Raw genomic sequence first — 14445 nt, 5'->3', positions numbered from 1 at the left:
TTCCGAAGAAACTTTAGCGATACAAGTTCTTTCTCAAATAAAACTGGTTTATTCTTTCTGAATACAACTTTGCAAAACACTTAATTTCCACAGTCGCGCTATAACAAACGCTATAATTCACAACGAACGTCTCACGTGCTCGACTCAACTGTCAATTACACATTACATTGTTGCCGTCAGTTCTTACCGTCTTATATATAAAAGAATACCGAAATCTAGTAAACGCTCGAGCATTCAGGAAGGGACAGGATCCTTCTAGAAGTGCATGACGTGTTACTAGCGTCACGTGACTTCCGCTGTCGTAACAATACGTTCAGATTGAAACACTGATTGGACAGTAGGCAGTAAAGCCTAAAAAGAAATGAAACTAATACATTAAAAAAAATCTGAATGTAATACTGGCTCTTTCATATGACATCATGTTGGGATCTCTATTAAAAAAATACACAAAATTAAATATTATGTACCAAAAAAAATGGACATTTTATTCGAAATTCCAGCACAGTATACAATTCTTTATGTACATGCTCAGTTTTATACACTAATATCTTGTGTTCAATGAAAGCTTAATTTTCAAACAATTGTGTTTTACATGTTAATAGCATAATGGGAGGATGACATCTAGGAATATTATATACATCCAAAATTAATAATACTAGATTATTGGACATTATAGACTTTCCTCCCTGAAACACTGCATCATGAAATCCATTTTTAATGTGTGAAATTCCTTTAATGAAAGATATTTCAATATAAACGATTCATTCACATAAGGACTCGAGTTTTTGTAATAAGAATGAGAAGTTTGTTAGTTAATACATGCAATAAAATCTTAAATTTAGTACCTTACTGATATTATTTATACCATACTGCACTGTCTTAGCAACACTATTTTTAATATATTCAAGTTGATTAAAAATATTTATATCCACACACATAACTACCAGAAGACAAAATTTACAATTATACCCATGATAAATATATTTTTTACAATTCAATATTCCAAAATATGCTTTGGTTTATAGCTGTTGAAAATACAAACAAAAGAAAAAAGTGATGGTTTGAATGTTAATACTTATATCTTCTACTAATAAGGTAATGTTTGTTTGTTTTTAATTATGCACAAAGCTACACAAGGGCTACCTGTGTTCTGCCCACCACGGGTATCGAAACTCGGTTTCTAGCGTTGTAAGCCTGCAGACATATCGCTGTGACACTGGGGGCATAAGGTAATGTAAAACTGCTCAACTCAATAAAGGTAAAAATGGAAGCCTTAGTAGATGAGAAAAAGTATAAACCTGTCTAGCCATTTCCACTTTACACAACATTAAAATGGTTACAAATAAAAATAAACTGACAGAGATTTGGAAATTCAGGCCATCTTTTTTTATAGAACTCTTAATGTTTATATAATATATTGTAGGCTTGAGTAATTTTTGCTACTAGCTTACATGTAACACAAAAATGTATACAGCAAAATGACAAGGCTTTTTTCTTTTAATAGAAATAAACTGACAGAGATTTGAAAATTTGGATCACCTTTTTTATAGAATTTTTAAGGTTTGTATAATATATTGTGGGCTTAAGTAACTTTTGTTACTAGCTTACTAATACATGTAACAGAAAAATGTATCAGGGAAAATGACAAGACTTTTTTCTCAAATTTGATAAGTTTATTATAAAAACTGTATGCTACTGCTTAAATTTACATTCCAAACAAACAACCATAAGCTGATCTTAAAACTGAAGTATGCAACTAGAGAAATAATGTCAGAAGTAGAAACCAAGAAGACTCCAAGATGGTTCAAAATATAATTTCCCCTTATCAAAATTTATAATAATAAATTTTCTTTATTCACATAATTATGCTTTTTCTATTAATCCAACTTAAACACTCAAACCAATGTGTTCATGAACATTTTACTACCGGAAGCTGCTTCATAAAATATAGAGTAAAAAATAATAATTTCCTTTCATAAAACATAAAGGTGGTAGTTAATTGCAAAAGCATGTTTTCTAAATTCATAAATAGCTGACTAGTTTAGGAAGCAATATATTTATTTTCAGATATAAAAATAATTTTCATAATTGCTGACAGAAGGCAACAGTGTCATGGAGTGATATGATGACTGGCTGATTTCATCTCTGAGGCATACCCCAAATGTCTTGCTTCCTGAAACGTTATCACTTCTCATCTTGAAAAGCTGCAAAATCCAAGAAAGAGGACAGAATGTTACCTATATCTTTATGATCAAATGTTAGTTTTTCTGCAATGCAGAAACATTGTTAGAATTTTTTCTTCACACCCTAGGTATATGAAATAGCCCTACTTTATACATTGTTAAGTAATTCTGGAGATGAAGTAAGAATTATAAATTATTTTATGGTTATAGCTTAAGAATACCTAATAAAATGTGTTTATTACACAAAAACTAAGTAACTATGGAGACCATCTTACTTTAATAAAACACAACATTTGAAGAGTAATATTGTAGCCAATAAGTTAGCTGCAAGAGTACTTATTTTTACAAACAAAAAAACTAACTGTTTTTTATTCATATTCCTAATCCAAAATCAAATTTCTTGAAAAGTTTTGCAAAAAGTTAACATTGTTTAACCTTAGCTGTTGTTTACTGAACAATGCAAAAAAATCCATACATCAACGAAATAAAGCAAGGAGTTATTAGTTTATTCTTTCAATTTCATTTATTAGAATCCATATCTTCTCAGAAAATTGAAATATATGACCATTGTCACAGTACTTAGAACCCTTGTATCGCTGAAGTTCCTCGGAAAGAATTTATACTGGAAATTAACAAACAAGCAGATGCGTAACAATATATATATATATACACACACACAAACACACACACACTTAGTGATAAGACTAGGAGACACAAATGTAAATTTTGCCAAGATAGAAGTCATCCTCAGCTATGACAATATTTTTCTAACAGGATGGTTGGCCTTCAGGTGTGGTGGATACAGTAACTTTAGGGGAGTTTAAGGGAAGGCTTGATAAAAAATTGAATGATAAGGTCTGGTTTTGCGTGTGTTTATTATTATTAGTGAATGAAGCAGCTTAGATGGACCAATAGATCCTTAGTTATGTTTAATAATTAGATATTCTAAAATGATAATGTTTTTATCAACTATATTTCAAGAATTTTAAATATTGAAATACCATGAATATCTAATTAATAAAGAATAAATAACATGAGGCTATCGCTTTTATCTAGATATAGATTTAACGAAAATAGTGCAACGTAACCAGTTTTTTTGTGCAATTTATATTGAAGCCTCGTAGTTCCACCTTAATACTTAGAGCATCATTATGGCTCTTCCGTCTTACTTACATAAACTTTTTTTATTTGATATGACAAAAAGTTTGAAGGATGCTCCGATTGTCACATTAACCGACAAAAGCATCTCGTCCCATTAATTAGTTGGTTTACTATCTCATTTATTTTTACAAAAAACAACAACAACAAAAACGTATTTCTTGTGATGAAGTTATAACTTGGAGTTAATAATAATAGGTGGCCGATTCAATATTCTGCTCGTTAATGTTAAGCATAAAAAATTCTATAAACATTTTTTGACAGATTTGGGTAGTTAAAGTCAGCTTACCTTGTTACAGATAAAAAACATAGGTGGTTGGCGTTATTGTTAAATATATAGACAGAAAGACATAAAACAAATGTTTTACATGTAGGTGAAAAACATGACTCCATACAGGCATAATAAACTGTTAACGCAATAATACCATAGTTCTGACAGCTATAGCTAGAATAATGCTTTTTTAATTAGGAATATTTCAGCCTTATTTAAGTAAAATAGATAAATCACATATCAAGAAAAAGTTTTGTGAATATTTTACAAAAAAAAAACACGTTTTAACTCTTTTACTTAAGATATAGCTATAATTATAGAAATAATGACTATATTAATTAATAGGGCATAGACATGAAACTAAGGGCAGGAGGGACACGTGTTACCCTACTTTGAACACTTTTGAACAAAAATTTTCTAGCTTCATTTTGCTCACCAGTTCTTCCTTACCTTGACCCCCACACTTTTAGACAGAATTAGGCCCCCATGAAGGAGGGTGTACTATCTAGTAAAAGGTATTAGCATTTAGCTGAAACAGGCATTCCATTATCTTTAAATTGCATAATTCTGTACACACGTGAGATAGAAATACACAGGCTAATGCCAATTCATTATCCATATAGATAATTATTCTGTATTTTTACTTGAGAAAACAAAAATCTTCTTACTTTTTGTTTTTGGCAACAATCAATATTTCTACGTAGAAGAAATGCAAAATGTTCTTGGCTGGGCCAACCTTGTTGAATTAAAAGAGGGTAGTCTTGTGGATGAAGCTTTCTTTCATCTGGTGAAATCAGTAAAGTAAAATTAATATATAATTCTGAGTGTGGACACGCAGAAAGGTGAATATATATATACCTACGAAGCCTAGAAACTAACCTGTAATATGATCATTGTGTTACTTCTATCATGATTACAGTAATAAAGAGACAGGACTAAATTTTTACTTATACATATATGTATATATATCCATATATTTTTTTTTCTCAGAATTACTCAGAATTATATCTAAGTGTTTTATGGACATGTTTTTGAATTAATTATAATCTAGTAACAATATATGTATGGAGAATGACTATCGTATTTCTAGTATTTCACAAAAACAATATTTTTATGTATATATGGTCATGTACTTTAAGTTTGTTTGTAATTAAGCACAAAGCTACACAATGGGCTATCTGTGCTCTGCCCACCATGGGTATCGAAACCCGGATTCTAGCATTGTAAGTCCGCAGACATACCGCTGTGCCACGGGGGGGGGGGGCGTACTTTAAGTATTGCTTGATTGGTATCTTGACATTGTATATTTTCAAGCTGTGTTCAAATGTTCTTCTTGATAAATCCTTATAGACTGAATCATGAAACTCAGAGACTTATTCCTACTTGGTGAGCTGTATGACCCTGCGATTTATTAATTGTGAGCATGAATTTTATTATGAATTTCGAGGTCTTCTCTTTCGACTGTCTTCCTAGTTTGGGCTTTGTTGGCCTGCTGAGCTGAAGAAGCGCGCTTTAGTTTGTGCATTTTCAAAATTGAAATGTGCTGCGAGTAATACATGCTGGTTATTATAAAGTTGTAGCTGAAGGTTTCGATTGACAACCGAGCAAACGTAATGGGGAATTTTAGTGAATTAAAATGTTACATTCTAATTTGTTTTACTTTTTTCATGTCCGAGACAAATTTTCTCAAGAGAAAGAAGTGAAGTATTATTAAATTTTTTTAAATGTTTTAAATATTAGAAATTTTCAACTGTAGGAATTAAGAAAAAGTGTGTGTTTATGTAAATCTATCTATCTATTTACACACACACAAACACACACACACACACACACATATATATATATATATATGTGTAAAAACGAAAAGCCGTCCGTTGCGGTACCGATCGACAACGCAACTTGCACGAAACGTCGGCGCTTCATGCCGCGACGAGCAAGTTTACCCTTTTACAAATTTTCCAGCCGTATATATCAGACGGATGATGCTCTACTTTGGGCATATAATTATATCTGAGGGTATGTTAGTAGAGATCATGATAAGTAATAAAATCGAATCGGGTATACGCGCGCCCCACACTTGGTATTGCTGGCGCATATTTTCGTGTCTACCCCCTGTGGCAAGTTTGAAGGCTTATAACGCTAAATATCGGGTTTAGATATGCTTAGTGGGCATAGCACAGATAGCCCATTTGCGCTTAACAACAAACAGATAAACAAAACTTATGCTGCCATCTACTATGCAATAATAACATAACAAACTTTGTTAGTTTTGTCGATTTTTTTATAAATGACTTTAATTGAAACATATTAAAAACAATGTTAGTTTGAAGCATAATAATTTAAACTGAATTTAAAAATAAAAATTCATTTACTAAAATGATCATTGTTTATTTAAAGTGCAAGGCATATCATTCTACTCCAAGGATTTACCTCAAATTGTAGCATTATAACCTGTCAAGTTTGCTCTAAAGAAAGTGAGCTATATACCTTTTCAAAGATTCAGTCGTGGTAAAATTAAATATTTTTTTTCTACTATTTTTAATCAGAAACCTAAACTAGCTCTTAAGAATACAGTTTTTCGCGTCCTTGGTAGAACTCCGGAAGTTCAACGAGTGCATTACCCTACTATTTTATATCAAACTTAAGTAAATAATATATTCGTACAAGGCTAAAAAATTAGCTTACATTTTTGAATGGAAGATGTCTCAAACAACGCAAATTTGGTCGGCCTTTCCTTAGAGTTGTAACAGTGCAGAAGAAGCTGTATTAATTCTTCAGTCGTAGTTTTATCTGACACCAGTAGACTTTTGTACAGGGACTAAAATATATAATTTAACATTATTCACATATAAACTTTCATATCAATGTCCGTCTATCATTAAAGCGATCTAATAAAAGATGTTTGCAAAGAGAAATATATAAAATATATTAAATACTTCACTTTAGCTGATCTTGTTATGAATATGATTTGTTTCGGATACCTGCGCTAACCGTTTCTAATTTTGAACTAATACACTAGAGGGAAGAACTGCTACTCAAGAGCTCTCTTTGTTTGTCTAATGAAATAGTGGGGTTAGAACGTCAGTCACTTTTATAGCGCACACACGGTCCCAAAGACTGAAATGCGCTTCTTTTTTTTTTTTTTGCGGCAACTGGACGCAAATCTGGTATTTTCGGAATTCACAATCTGACACAGTAACCACTGCCACGTCTGAAATATAAAACTGTTTTTAGCCGTGGCATAGCGGTTCATAGAATGGCTCCGAGTTTGTTTGTTTTTTCAAGTACAAAGTTTTAGCTCATAGCTCCATCTCTTGACCGATTTAAGATCTAATTACAGCCGCGGCTATTGAAGATTTCTTCTTGTTTAATAAAACATTTTCTTTTCGAAAAAGTGTAATTTTTAAAATTTCTTACTGAAGATTTCAACCTACAGTTAATAAAATTGGTAACTTTTTCAGTATCTGAAGTATTACAAGCCTCAACAATATAAAATGATATTTTGTTTCTTACAAAAAAAATTTGTATTGTTAAAAAAAATGAATAAAAACACGACATATTACTCCAGAAAACATAATTGGTTTTATTTAAGCCATTAAGTCATTACGGCTACATCACAGTATGCAAGACACTTGGTAACTGATTTAGGCTTATACAAAAGATTTCAAAATAAATAGAGTCTGCGCATGAAGGTGGACTTCCCCTGAGCATATATAAACAAATTGAAAGTACAAGCAAACGGACAAGATTATAATATATAAAGCAATACGTATATGATTATACTAATCAAATATAAACAGTGAAAGTAAAAATCCAGGGTGATTTTTTTTATTTACCTGTGGCTTATTCTCTGAAATTAGTAGGGTTTTTTGCATTTTCTATCTTAAAAGTTGTGGCAGTGAGTAAAAATGTTTGTTGTTATGAGACAATCAATGTCAAATATACCATGTTTGTCACCAAAATGTTCAGTCACAACACTGCCTTTATTGTCTGACGTGTGCAGAGTCTCGAAGGTTTTCTTTAATACTATCCCTAATAATTCTGCCTGTTTAACCAATATACACAGAACCACGAAGCTTGTATATCAAACTGTATACTACATTCTTGTGGTTACAGTTTCCTCTTAAACCTGATTTACAACCTGCACATTTGTCTGCGAGTTTATTGCATGTTTTGGGTTTAAAGACTGGTCTTTCTAACTTTCAAAGTTCTACCTGGTTTCTCTGTAACTCTGATGTCAAGACCTGATTGTACGTATGCCAGTCTAATACGAGCTGAAATCTTAGGACTAATATATGGTATAACGAAATTCGTGTGAAACAGCTTATTTTTTTTATGTGGTAATGTTTCTGCATTGTTACTGTGGGCTCTGTTTCCATAGCTTCGTAAATTATTTTCAATAAATGTATGTGGGTATCCATTAATGTTTAATATACCCACATGTGTTTGTATAGCTTTGGATTTACCTTCATTAGTGGTACAAGTCTTATTGATACGTTTTAGTTGTCTAATAATAGTCACACGTTTAACGTGTAGTGGGTGATGTGAGTGGTTATATAAAAACACTGGTTTCTTACAAGACTTATGATAATACAGTTCTGTTACAAGTTTGTCATCGTTTAGTATAATCGGAACATCAAGGAACGACAAGATGTTTGATTCTTTGAAGTGTCTAATAGTGAATTTTACAGTAAATTTCTTAAAGTTTTTGTATGTCGTTCAATACAAAGCCACACAATGGGCTGACTGTGCTCTGCCTACCGATTTTTAGCATTATAAGCCCTCAGACTTACCGCTTAGCCAAAGAAAACTGAAAGGAAAGTTACAACCAATAGCAACTTATCTGAGTTACAGTTGTAAATAATGTATATCAAAATACAGCCAATAATTAGCAAGACCTTCGAAACTAAATTAGTAAGATTTGAACCAACTGCAAACCATATCGAGTAGAACTTAAAATTAGATCAAAAAGTTAAACTCACGGATAAAGTCGTCTGTGGCAAATACTTACCCCTGTCATTAAACAGCTATCATAAACCTTCACTAAACCGCCCCTCCTCATCTGAAGCATAAACCTACACACTGGTGGATTCGACGATAAAAATCTAAATACATCAATCAAAAAATTTAAAGAGGATGGAAATAACAATACAATTAAAACAATTATTAAAAAGAAAAACGTTATTTGAAATGCGCAATATTCAATTACAACAGCGTCGAATCACTCCTAGTAAGATGAAATATCATTGTTTTTATGGCATGATCAAGGACAGGGTACATGAACTGTTTATACAAATTGTCTGAGAGTAATTTTAAGTAAAATATCTATTACCCTCCCCTTTATCGACCAACTAAATAAATGAATATTTTTTCTATTTCAAAAGGTTTTGAGTTTTAATTGCTTATAGCAGAATAATATATAGCCTACATAAATGCTAGAGGTATACCAAACACAAACTTCCCAAAAAGCTATCTGCATTACTTATGTAATAAATCTAAAAGATGAAAATAATATTTATTAAAGAGAAAAATGAGTATTCAAATCTGCATTCCTGTTATCTTGGGTTGGAAAATTCCGTCAACTCCTCAAGGAAATTTGATACACAGGAAGGAAAAATCTTCCCATATGTATGCATAAAAAAATTGCTGATACCACTCTCTCACACACACCTACAAACACACACACTCTATATATACACATATGTATCAAAAAACAGAATGACTTTTACCACCGACCTGAATTCTCCACCCGGATGGCATGCTTGAAGTTCACCGGGTCTAGCCTCATCGTCCAACATTAGAACTGTTCTGATAGGCAAACCTAACCACAAAATGAAGACTTGGGTTTAGAATTTACCGGACGGCAGTTACTGCAAGTACTAAAAAATTTGAAGCATAGATAAACAAGAAGCATAAATAACTAAATATAAACAAACGGAAATTAATTAGTTTTCAACCTGAAATAAAAAGGTATACATACATTTTTTCTAACAGATGTCGCTTTCAAAACACACACACACACATTTATTTAAAACTAGCATATATTAAAACATCATTCAAACCACAGAGAAGCACATATGTGCACATTTACAATCACTCAATGCTCACACATTTAATGTTTCATATAAAACCCGTCAAGAAGTGTCTGCTTTCATTGGCTTCGTTTTCGTTTAATTATACCCTACGGCCTACGCTATTGTCTCTAACATTTGAACAATGTCAAGACATTGGTCTTCCTTGTATATTGCAAAGTTTTTCAATTTTTAAAGAAGTGCTAATACACTAGGTGATATGTCTTTGTTTGCTTGTTTTTAAATCTCGTCCAAAGCTATACGTGAGCTATCTGCGCTAGCCGTCCCTAATTTAGCAGTGACAGACTAGACGGATGGCAGCTAGTGAACACCACTCACCGCCAACTTTTGGGCTACTCTTTAACCAACGAATAGTCGGATTAACCGTCACTACTATAACGCCCCCACGGCTGAAAAGACCAATATGTTCGGTGACGGGGTTTCGATTGCTAGTCGAGGACCATAACTATCAAGTTATGTCGGGCCGTTGAGATATGTCACTACCTAGTGGATGATTTTCGCTTACATCTAAATTATCATCAACACAGCCTTTCGTACTTTTCCCAACAGTAGCACAGTACACATCGGTTTACGCAGTGTTTTATTCATAAAAATTGTTACGTCGGATCTCTCCCATCAATTGCTACAAAGTAACTTGTATCAGGTTCTGCTCATACACTTTTCGCTAACTAAATTAACAAAAAACAACCTGCATATGAAAGTATACGTTAATGTAATATTAAACAAGCACTCTGTAAGTTATTTCGGTTCCAGAAACTTAGAGGATCCGGTTTTGGAAGTATTTCCACACCCCAAATATAAAAAAAAACCGTTCCAAGGAACTACGTTCAATTTTCAGAGAATTCCGATTTAAAGAACATTCGGCTTGGAGAAGTTTTAATTTACACACACACATTTCATAAATTTTATAAATTATTTCTTGCCCTGTAACGTTTCTTTCTATTCGAAGAACGTTGTCTAGAATTCCAAAGTCTGAGGTAGGTGTATTTTATTTCGTACTATGATCTTTTCTATAATGTATCAAACGTATTATTTAAAGTGTAGTTACGCAACAGTATTAATTATTATCGTCTTCAAATTAATAGGTTATATCTCCCATAATAGCATGGAAGCTGCTGATTATAATTATCATAACATAACACATCGAATACACCAATATATTATGATGAAAGCTATTAAATCAGTCTGAGCAAAGACTCAGCCACATAAAATTTCTTATACATTTTCAGTTCCACAGACAGAAGGAAAGATATAATATAAAGGATGTAGAACTCCTTATGCGTGTTTGTATTTTTTGATTAAGTTATTCTGTTATCGCTTGAGAGAGGACATAAATATCCCGCCTACATCTCGCACCGGCTTCGCTTGTGAAACAGTAGTAAAAGGCTAGTAACCTGCACTCGCTAGGTCAAGATCACGGTCAGCCACACTTAGAAGGCTATCCGAAAGGGCAAAGCTAAGGTATTTATAACCGGTTATCTCTCGCCCGTGTTTTTTTGAGGCGTCCTTGTATTTAATTTTACTTCTCAGCGTACAGTTTAAAATAATATTCATCAACAGTTTACGTCTTGCTGCTATTTAAATATTAAGTACTTTTTTATCTGTCATAAATAACAGCTTCACGGGATTTTAATGGTTCAATTAATGAAAAAATAAGGTCGAAGAATTGATTTCTGAACTAAATATTAGAAAGAACAATGTTCTTGTGTGATTTCTGAACTGTTACAACAAATATATTATGCTAATACTCAGTTTCTGTCTGTTCTAAAAATGCGTGCGCATCTTACTATCTAAATGCACATGTGCGTGCATAAACAAAAGGCGGATAAAAATATACTTTAGTAGAAATTTTGTACAACCAATTAAAAGCCTATCAAAGTTTTTTAAGGTCTAACGTTGAGTCATATAATAACATCACAATTTGATTTATTGATAGTGTTACGACAGCGAAGTCACGTGACGCTGCTGGCGCATGCGTGACTGGGTTTCTCGAATTATTAGGGAACTCCTCGGATTTTGGCGAAGCCTCTTTGTTAGTATATAAGCCTAGCGAGAAAAGCCAGCTGATACGAGGATGAATGTATGATAAAGCGAACAGTAGTCAAGGTGAGTTTAAGGTAATTTACGATTCTGTTTCCAGCTAGTGTGTGTTTTGCACTCGTAGAGAACGAAGTTATCGAGATTGTGAATCGCTATGATTTACAGCGTGTATTATAAAAGTCGTTAAGTTGAAAGTGAGGAGAAACGTACTGACTGTGGAATTACTGTGTACTAAAGGTTTGTATGGAGAAAGAATAAACTGGTTTAATCAAGAAAGGACTTGTATCGCTGAAGTTCCTTGGAAAGAATTTCTACTGGAAATTAACAAACAAGCAGATACGCAACAATAGTATTAAATGCGGTAAATTTTAGCCCTAACTAAACTAAAGCAAAAAACGTACACAAGTTACAGTGTTAATTTAACTCTATCGAATACAGGCCGTACTTAATGAAGGCTTAACTAATGTTAGGCCTAAGACAAGTAGACTTATAGATTTCGCTGTTTGCGATTAAAATTATTTTTATTATTTTAGAAATTCTGTATTCAAAGAAGTTTTATTGAAATAAATATACCAATTTGTTCTCAAATGTTTTGCAGGTCTCTTCTAGTATAAATTTAATATTAATCGCGGAAGCACCTCGAATCCTATAGAATATAATCTTGTGAAAAACAAATTGTAAATTATAAAGGCGTAAAAGTGTTTACGCTGAAATAACGTATGTGTAACAAATGGGAACTTACCTGTTTTTCTTATCCACACCTCCATTGCCAAGTAATACAGATTTGGGTCCCGATGTTTCATCCGAAACTTGTTTAACAACATTCGGACAATTTCCTTACTGGTTGTCTGAGGTACAATGGATAGCGTTTTGTATTTAACATCAGTAGATAACACTCGGGCGTAAACTTTCACAACAACCTATAGACAAACGAAACACGCAGAGGGTGAAAAAAGGTTAAATTTATATGCTGTTGATAGTTCTAGTCTCAGTCTTTATTTATCCCACTCACAATCTTCTTTAATAATTTCAAGATATTTTTTCTTTATTTATTTTCCAGATGTTCTTCTTTGTGTGTTAAGAGTGTGGTAACAACTACTCTACAGGGTAATGACCATTGTATTGCTATGAGTGACTAAATATTTGTGTCTTTGTGCAAGCATTTTTTGAAAGCCAAGGTGACAAAAATTAAGCATGTTTCTTTTCGTTTTACAATTTTCGTGCAAAAACTGCATAAGAGCTATCGGCTCATAGTCATCCCATATTTTGGACTTATAGATTAGAGAAAATGCAGCTAGTCAGCAGCACCCACCGCCAACTCGTAAGCTAATCTTCTCTGATCTAAAAGTGGAATTTAAACATCACTCTTATAGTGCACCTAACACCCAAAAATAAGGAACAACGAGTTCTTGTATTCACATTCCGTGTAAACTAACTATTAGCCCATGCACAGCCGTAGAAAATGATCAAATTATTGTTTCGTGGTATTAGTAGTCGATAGTTTTTTCTTATTATATTTTATGCCTCTGATTTAAAAGACTGATACCAAATAAGCCATTTAACTAGATCTAGGTTGTATTTCATTACATTTTCTTCACGACATATCAAACTTTAATTATTATGTCACAACACAAAAATACAAAGCACAAACAAAGAAAGTTTGTTTGAGTTTAGATAAAAGATATAAAATAGTCTATCTGCACTGTACGCTCTGAGAATATCGAACCCCGATTTTTAGTTATAAACCCCCAAGCACAACGCATGACTATTGGGAGATTATTAAAATTAAGATGGTAGAGAAGACGTGATGGTAAAAACATGTTCTCATTTTTACAACATCATTCACAATTTAGCAATTTTTTTTCTTGGATAGAGAATTTCAAACCGCTGGAAAAATTAACTGTTATTTCCACAAGGTTGAGACAGTGACGCGTTAACGCACTGGTGGGCCTTGGGCGAAGTATAAACTAGTGTCCCCCCCCCCTGCTTATCCTTACTTTTAGGAAAATGCCATACAATTTGATAAACTGGGATTTATTAGTGATACAAAATTAAGGAAAAGAAAATATGTTTCTTAAAAAACTGGTTTATTGTTATTATTATATTATACAGTTAATATTTTAATACTTATTATTATACTCGCAACATGCGGTGGGCCCTGAACATCTACCCCTTTTGCCCATTGGATAAAACGGCTTCTCTAAGGTTATCCCAATATTCATTACTACGTATTAAACAAACAAAGCAACACGTTATGTGCTCTATTTTATTTGCCAAAAAGAAATAGTAATAAAGTATAAAAGACTAAGAATACTGGAATTAACCCTTAAGAAATGCATGCACCTAGTGTATGTAAATTTAGTTTGTTATCGATTGTTTTCAAATGCCTGACGTTTCGGTGGCTGTTTTATTTATTTACAAGCAAAACTACCTGCCCCCAGTGACGGGAAAGTTTAAGTTAATTTAGCAAAAGTACCCGTCCCCAGTGACGGGAAAGTTTAAGTTAATTTATCACTTTAAATTATTCTATGGACTTTAAAAAGTTTAATTGTGTTGCACTCTTGGTTTCACTCACAGCCAAAGCTCTGAGCTACTTATACCGTCTACCGCGAGAAGTAACTGTCATGCTAAGAGTCGCTCAACAATAACATACGGTAAATCTACATCTTTATTCTTTAAATTACGTCACATCTTGAAATGT

General features: G+C 32.8%; 1 protein-coding gene across 1 annotated transcript in view; it reads right to left on the bottom strand.

The window, feature by feature from the left end:
* Nucleotides 1-512: 512 nt before the first annotated feature.
* The window catches only part of LOC106470149, a 69180-nt gene continuing 55247 nt past the window's right edge, over nt 513-14445 (bottom strand). The window contains exons 4-9 of the mRNA XM_022399598.1: nt 12487-12664; nt 9349-9433; nt 8624-8717; nt 6298-6430; nt 4281-4396; nt 513-2204 (exon numbers count right to left, since the gene is read on the bottom strand). Coding sequence (XP_022255306.1) covers nt 2064-2204; nt 4281-4396; nt 6298-6430; nt 8624-8717; nt 9349-9433; nt 12487-12664 — 747 coding nt within the window. The 3' untranslated portion in view covers nt 513-2063. The remainder of the gene's footprint in view (nt 2205-4280; nt 4397-6297; nt 6431-8623; nt 8718-9348; nt 9434-12486; nt 12665-14445) is intronic.

The sequence above is a fragment of the Limulus polyphemus genome, unplaced genomic scaffold (assembly GCF_000517525.1).
Source record: "Limulus polyphemus unplaced genomic scaffold, Limulus_polyphemus-2.1.2 Scaffold102, whole genome shotgun sequence".
Classification (NCBI taxonomy): Eukaryota; Metazoa; Arthropoda; class Merostomata; order Xiphosura; family Limulidae; genus Limulus; species Limulus polyphemus.
The sequence above is the reverse complement of the archived record's forward strand: the minus strand, read 5'-3'. Positions and strand labels throughout refer to the sequence as shown.